The sequence below is a fragment of the Ranitomeya imitator genome, chromosome 2, assembly GCF_032444005.1.
Source record: "Ranitomeya imitator isolate aRanImi1 chromosome 2, aRanImi1.pri, whole genome shotgun sequence".
NCBI classification, from domain to species: Eukaryota; Metazoa; Chordata; class Amphibia; order Anura; family Dendrobatidae; genus Ranitomeya; species Ranitomeya imitator.
Window position 1 is genome coordinate 39,589,535 of NC_091283.1, and position 8,017 is coordinate 39,597,551.

Below are 8,017 nucleotides of genomic sequence, written 5' to 3' on the forward strand. Positions count from 1 at the left end.
AAAACCAATGATGTCGTTCAAAATAAGATCTCGTCCCGCCAAAAATAAGCCCTCACATGGCCAGATTGATGGAAAAATAAAAAAAGTTGTGGCTCTGAGAAGGGGAGCGAAAACCGAAAACGGAAAAGCAAAAATACCCAGGGTCATGAAGGGGTTAAAAATGTTTTCTGTATTTGGTATCTACAATTGATTTTGCACGACCTTCAGACACAAAATAAATTATATTTGATGGATTTAAACGTCATTTAACAATATCATGTAATTAAATGGTTTCTGAAGCAAAAATATTTTATGCTTCACAATGATTAAATCGGTATACCGTGTATACACATGAGTATTTCACTTGAGAATCACTCTTGGGAATTCGCTGTTTATATAAAACATCTCACTTAAGTAGAGACTTTAGATGAATTAAAAATGTACCCAAGGAATTACCAGGGTCACAATTTTCCTTTTATATTCCTTTTCATCAACTGTGATTTCCTTCGGAAAAATATTTTAGATTCTTTTTAGTTTTATTTCTTGAATTTAAAATCTTATTGTTGCATGAACATTTAAATTTAGAATAATGGATCACACAAATATAAGTGCAGTCAATTATTTTATTATCTCTGGGATTTCTGATGATCCTATGGCACAAGTCTTCATTTTTCTTCTGTTTTTTATCATTTATCTTCTCACTCTTGGTTGTAACTTGACAATCCTTCTTCTAGTCAGTCTAGACCCTCAGCTTCACACCCCAATGTATTTCTTCCTATGTAACCTGTCCGTTCTGGACATCATTTGCTCAACGAACAATCTGAATAATGTTCTTATATCTTTCCTGTCTGGAGATAAGACTGTCTCAGTTCTCGGATGTATAGTGCAGATCTTCATATTTTTATCTTTGACGTGTGGGGAACTTTTAATCCTGGCTGTAATGGGTTACGACCGATATGTGGCTGTATGTAACCCTTTGCGCTATCACGTGATAATGAATGGTAGAATATGTGCACTACTGGCCATCTTATGCTGGGTAATGGGCACAGTAGAAAGTATCCCCATATTTTTGGAGTTACTGAAGTTCTCTTGTTACAAGTCAACCATGGTCAACCATTTCTTCTGTGATATAATGCCGGTGCTGAACTTGTCTTGCAGTGATACACATTTCCTAGACCTTTACATACTCACTATAGGAGTTGGCATTTCAGCTTTTTCTCCTTGCGTTATAACATTTATTTCCTATGTCTTCATTATTGCAACCATACTGAGGATTCAGTCCACCACTGGCAGACGTAAAGCCTTCTACACTTGTTCCTCTCACCTCACAGTTGTCATTCTCCTCTACGCCAATCTTGCCATTCAGTACATGAGGCCACATTCCTTGGCCAACTTAGACTCAAACAAACTTATTTCTCTGTTTAATACAGCAGCTTTACCCATCCTAAACCCATTGATCTACAGTTTAAAAAATAAAGATGTCAAAGCTGCTTTACTAAAAAGGATGAGATCTTCTATCATAATGAATCGCAAAGATTCCAAAACCTGATTTCTGAGACTTAGGCTTCTTGGAAGCACTTGAGCTATCTGAGATATTTTACACTACAGGAACTATAATTAATAATTGATTATTATGATGAATTGTAACATCTGTGTCAATTTGTGTCTCCTCTGTTTCAACTTTGGCCACTGGGCAGAAGTGTGCCTTTATTGCTTGGGACACGAGACAGTATCAGTCCTATTATTTCCCAGGAACTTTTGGTGCTGCTTTATAAAGGAGATATGGGGTTAATTTTAGTCTTGGTTTTTATCACTCCTTCCTGAGAGCCCTGGGCAGGGCATCCAGTTATTTAAACCCCTGAAGCTCTGACTCACACTGCAAGTCAAAAGAGATTCCGTCCTGGTTTATACTGCTGTCCTCCTGTTGTTTGTCCTGATTATTTCCACTCTTTGACTTGTTTTTTGACTATACTCTTGTTTTCCTACTCTGTTTCTGACGGGTCCTTTTGGCTTTGACCCTGCTAGTCTATCATTCCTGCCTCTGGTTTTCTCTTCCGGATAACAGTCCTTCAATTGAAACAATTCAAGGGACCCCATTATAAGACCAGATCGCTGTAGAGGGGTTAAAATGTGAAGGTTGGGGTTCCTCAGAAATTTGTCAGATGGAGTGGCTTGTGCCCAGTCTGTCCGAGGTAGCCTTTTTAAATCTGTGGCCTCTGACAGTCGCGACAAGAATTTATAACATTAGGCAGTTTTACAGTTGCTGTCAAAATTATTTTCTCCTACCCATTATAACATTTTCAGATGTTTACATTAAACCAATTAGACAAGAACAATATAAACAGCTCAACACAACTTATATAACAAGTGATTTCACTAAATCCATTAACAAATCCAACTTTAATGAATACTGTAGTCGTCTTTAGTTGAGCCACTCTGACTGTTATGGCCTGCTACAAATGTAATGCATAGCTATGCACCCACTTCTGGCACACACTTAAACCCATTCCTTATAGGTATTGGCATCCAGTTTACTAATGTTCTTGGGTTTGCATCCTGCAACCGCCTTTAAATCCCACAAAAGATTTTCTGTAGCATTCAAAACAAGTGATTGTGATAGCTCTTCCCCAATTTTTCAGGAATTTTTCTGAAACCAAGTTTTGATGGGCCTTAAGGTATACTTGAGATCATTGTCCTTTTGAAAGGTCAAATACCTCCCAAACTTCAGCTTCCTAACATAGCTACCACCATGCTTCACTGTAGGTATAATATTCTTTATAGCACGTGCTTAATTTCTCCATCTACAGACATTCCACTCATCCATAGATACAAAATGTTTATATTTAGTTTCGATACTCCACAAAACAGAGTGCCAAAGACTCTGTGATTTATTTATATGTTTTGAGCAACTTTTCTTGTGCTTTTAGGCTCAGTAGAGATTCCAGCTGTATTACTAGGAATATTTAATGCTTTTTTTGGGGGGTTACCATGTTCACTAAATGCTAAAACTGACCTGCCATTGTGATTCTCTAGGTCATTACGAGTTCATACACACCAAACACCAAACATGTCTAGGTTCTTTTTTATTTAAGTGGTGAAAAAAAATTCCACAGTTTGTTTAAAAAAAATTTGTGACATTTTCCAATACCCGTAGCGTCTCCACTTTTTGCGATCTGGGGTTGGATGAGGGCTCTTACCTGAAGCAAGAGTTAAATGTCGCTGTCAGAGATTGACAGCAGCATTTAACTAGCTAACAGCCACGGGTGGATCGCGATTCCACACACGGCTGTTGCGGGACATGTCAGCTGTATATATCACCCGACATGTGCTCAGAAAGGTGCGGGCTCAGCGCCGAAGCCCGCACCAAACAGGGGGAGTCCGACATCAGCGTACTATTACACCCAATGTCAGAAAGGGGTTAAGACTTAATAAGGACCAGTTGTGTTTTTTTTTTCATTTTGTCCTGATACGTAAAACCATGGAATTCAAACAGATGCACTTTGTATTTATTATGGCTGTACATACATTTACATGGTATATAAGGTATTTAATATACTATGGTATTTCTGGCTGTTAACTTACTGTTGACAGAACCTTCTATGATGTGGCAGATGCAGTGGTTATACATCCTGTAGATATCATTTATGACAATAACATTCTGACTCAAGAGCAAAGAACTCATTGTCAGCATTGGGTTTTGTTTAACTTGGAACCTCCACTGATTATCACAAACCTTCATTTGCTTGATATTATTTTTAATAGGACTATGATGTTTCATCAAGACCCAGATATTTTTAGGCCATATGACCTGATTATGTCTACAAAAAAGAGTCATGAAATTTATGTTACCAACCAATTCAAAACTGGTTGCTTCAGTGGTTGGTAAATGGTACTCAGGTGTCCACCAAACAGAGTATTAGGAGGAGATAAAGAATATCTACCTATCATTGTCTATTAAGCAAATCATAAAAAACAGTTCCAGAATGATTTTTAGGCCACCAATACCAATATAAGTTCTTTTTGGTCTTCAAGAATTTAGCCTACAAGGATTTTATAACCAAGAAGCAATGGTCCAATGCTTTGGGATCATAGGAACTCACAGCAGTTTTGCCAACATCTCGGAAAATTTATGAACGTTTTGTCCATGGAGATGCCTTCGTTCATGTTGATGATTTTTCAGGTCCTGGGGAACTAGCTGCCTATCTTCTAGAATTCGACAAGGATGATGAAAAGGTTAGGAAATATTTCAACATGTGATTTCAATATAAAGTCCTTGGTAGTAAAGGTCCATCATATACCTACGATAGTTCCAAAAGAACTGGACCTTATCTTCTAGAGTCTGACAAAGATGATGATAATATCCTCTACAATCTAATATTTTCTATGATTCTCAAGTCAAAGTCGGAGGTGGTTGGCAACACTACGAAGTGATTCCCAGCATTTCTAGATGTTTTCTGGACAACAGTGGTCATCCATCTGGACGCAAATGAAGCTGCTAAGATTGTTTTTGATGAAGCTGCTCCATACATGGAATTTATGTTTATGTCTGCTTTATATTATAATGCAAATTTAAGGTTAAATAAGACAAGAAAAATGATTAAATGGGCTGTAACACAATCATATCATGAGTGCGCAATAAATTTAGAAACATTTAAAGGTTTTATTCAAGTAAAGAAAAGCTTTGTCCATGTCTAAGATGTGTTGGTCCCCAAGGTAACACAATGAAGGAGCAACTGTCACCAGTATGACAAAGCGCAAGATATATTAGTGTTCGTGCTGACGTTCATGGATATAGTCTATTAGTCACAAAAAATTGGGTATTTTTACTTTTTTGCTAGAAATAGCGCCACAGTTTTCCATGGGCTGAGGCTAGCATTGAAGTGTCATTCAAGAAAATCAGCTAAAATTCCAGCTAATGCCTATAAATAAGAGTGGTTCACTTTTTTATAATCTTACAAAACTTCCGACTGTTGAGACCTGCATCATAGAGCAGATTGGGAAAAGTTTGTCACCAACATGGCACTTTTATTGGCTTTTTAGAATGAAGAATAGGTCGGAAGCCCAACTGTCGCTCCATTCATTCAGCGCTCCTAGAAAAAGCTGAGCACAGCATTTGGCAGCCTCATAAGTGGAGTGGAGGGATGAGTGGAGCGGCAGTTGAGCGTGTGCACTGCCACTCTATTCTATGACTGTTATAAAAAGGCCCTATTCTGCCGATCAGTGTTGGTCCAGCGGTTGGACCTCCACCGATATACAAATTGTCACATACTCTGTGGATGGATAACATTGTTTTCATCCGAAAACCTTTTTAATGTTTTAGCTATGTGAACATAAAGCCAAACAATTTTTCCATCACCTACCAGATGCATTCGGGATAAGGGTCATTATTATATTTTTTGCCATCTTTCATCACAAAAGAACATCCTTGACCGGTAAACTATAAGAGCTTACAGTTAAGGCATTACAGAAGTAATGGGTAAACTGTCTAAAACTTAAAGCTGTATTCTCAATTTTGGAAGCTACCATATTTCTTGGGTTATAAGACACTCTGGATTATAAGATGCACCCCAAATTTTGAGGAGAAAAATAAGAAAAAAATATTTTTTAATAAACTGGTGGTGCTTCTTAAAATCCTTCCATCTTATTGCTTATCGGGGGTGGTGGCTGCGGTGAAGCAGGGTCCCAGGGTCGCTGCTGGAGAAGGCAGGAGTGGGGTGATGCTGTAGGCCGCAGGCAGTGATGAGTGGGGGCTCCGATGTGTGGAGCGCTGCTGCGGGGGTCTTGTGCTGCTGATGCGGGGGTCTTGTGCTGCTGCCGAGTGTCTCCAGGTGCCCGGTTGTTGCTGGCCGGTGCTGCAGGTGTCTCCGTACCCAGTGGTGCTGCTTGGGTGTCTGGTGCTGCCCGGAGCTCTGCGGACATTTTCGCTTTCTAAGACGCACCCCCATTTTCCCCCCAAGCTTGGGGGGGGGGAAAAAGTGAGTCTAACAAAGCGAAAAATACGGAAATACGGTATTTCCTATTCGAGAGATAGGGAAAACTTCCCTGTCATTGTAGTTCTTAGGATTCCACTGATCTTAAGCCCCTGAAAAGCCCCAGGTTAATGGAGCAGTGGTCCATCAGGTGCATCAGCACTCCATTTATTTTTATGGGAGTGCCAAAGGTTAGCCAAGCACAGCACTCAGCAATCTCCGGTGGTTCCATTGATTATGAACAGAGCAGCAGTGCGCATGATCATCCATCGATCCATGTACTGCATTTATTTATGGATGCGTAAATAATATAATGAAAAACTAACCAAGTTCTCCATAGCAGTTTTTTTATTAGCCAGTTTTTATTCTGTGTCAATTTGTCAGAAGGGTTCCCTAAAATAAGATGATTACAGTTTGATCCAGGGAGGATCTGAGCAGCAAGTATTTAATTTTACTGCAGCACCACCACTGGAGAAATAAGGTATTACACAGTTTACACTGGAATCAATCGACTGCAGATGTCTTGAGTCCTCCAGCGTGCAAGACGTTCTTTGTAGCCACTTCCCCCTCTATAAACTCTGAATTTACTATCAGGGTGGTAGACAATGGGTTTTCTAAACCAGACATCCCCATTTGCCAGAAGAGAATCATTTCACAGCCATACATTGAATGGGAATTTAAAAGTTTGCTCCAAAATGTTAAGTTGAAAAGCTAATTTCAGTTGTAGAAAGTTCAGCTCCCACTATAGACATATTCCCCGACGTACAAAAAATGTATTAATATATTTACTCTGATAGAAAGTTAACAAATGTGAGAAGCTGAGTGTGGAGTCCTTACTGATTGTTACTCCTTGCCCAGGAACCAGGGACGATGATATTTCTCCTATAATCAGAGACATATTGATAAAACATAATGGACGTATAATATGCAAAGGGTCACTCAGAAAGCGTCATTATTATAACTGCTAATTTAAAGTCATTGCTGTATTAATTGATTTCTGGAAACGCTTTTTGCATACAGTATACACAATTCTGAATTTATCACTGAAGTATTTGTTATATACATTCAAATAATTTATTTAGGTCGTCATCTTATCGGTGTACAAGACCCTCGGTTACATTTTATTTACAGGTGCATGACTTGCATTTTGTAATTTGCAGAAATAAATTCACATACATTCTTATTTCTAAATACATTTAGCAGGACCAGTGGCCTCTCTGGGGCCTGTGAGTTGGGGGGGGGCCTGGTTCTAGCGCCGGCACTGCCCCCACCCCCCCACCCGACATCTTACTTTCAACTGTCAAGGGAGAGGGAGCTGTCAGCTTTTTTGATGAGAAATAGCAATAAAATACAATAAGGGGTCTATAATACTGTATGGAGGACTATATGGGACCTATAATACTGTTTGGAGGACTATATGGGACCCATGATACTGTTTGGAGGAATATATGGGATCAATAATAATGTATGGAGGACTATGTGGGGCCAAGAATACTGTATTGAGGTCTACATGAGATCCATAATGTATGAATGACTATATGATCTTCATAATACTGTATGGAGGACTAAATTGGACCCATAACACTGTATAGAGGAGTGTATTGGGACCATAATACTGTATGGAGGACTACATGGAACCCATAATAAGGTATAGAGGACTATATGGTGCCCATAATACTGTATGGAGGACTATATGGGGCCCATTATACTGTATGGAAAACTGCATGGGACCCATAATAATGTATGGAAGACTATATGGGGCCCAAAATACTGTATGGAGGACTTTCTCGGGGCCATAATACTGTGTGAAGGACTATATGGGGTCCATAATTCTGTATAGAGGAGTTTTCTAAGGTGTAACTGTGATAGCAATCGTTGAGCGGGGGAGACACTTTGCGCTTGTCCCTAGGGTGCCAACCTACATGGCTTAGGTAGGGGTGAGCCTAAGGTATGGGGTTACTAAATATGTATTTACTGCAGTCCACTTTATTTTTATTGCCTATTATAACAAGGATAGGCGAGCATTCCTCTGCTCTTTTGTTTTGTTTTCTTGGTCTCCCTGTGCTCTT

The 8,017-nt window shown here is 39.3% G+C and overlaps 1 protein-coding gene and 1 pseudogene across 1 annotated transcript; both read left to right on the forward strand.

The window, feature by feature from the left end:
- Positions 1-568: 568 nt before the first annotated feature.
- Positions 569-1,528, forward strand: LOC138666222 (olfactory receptor 8B8-like). Its single transcript, XM_069754459.1, has one exon. It carries the CDS (start codon positions 569-571, stop codon positions 1,526-1,528), a length of 960 nt encoding a protein of 319 aa, XP_069610560.1.
- A 2,031-nt stretch (positions 1,529-3,559) lies between these two features.
- Positions 3,560-4,635, forward strand: LOC138667160 (3-galactosyl-N-acetylglucosaminide 4-alpha-L-fucosyltransferase FUT3-like; annotated as a pseudogene).
- Positions 4,636-8,017: the final 3,382 nt, after the last annotated feature.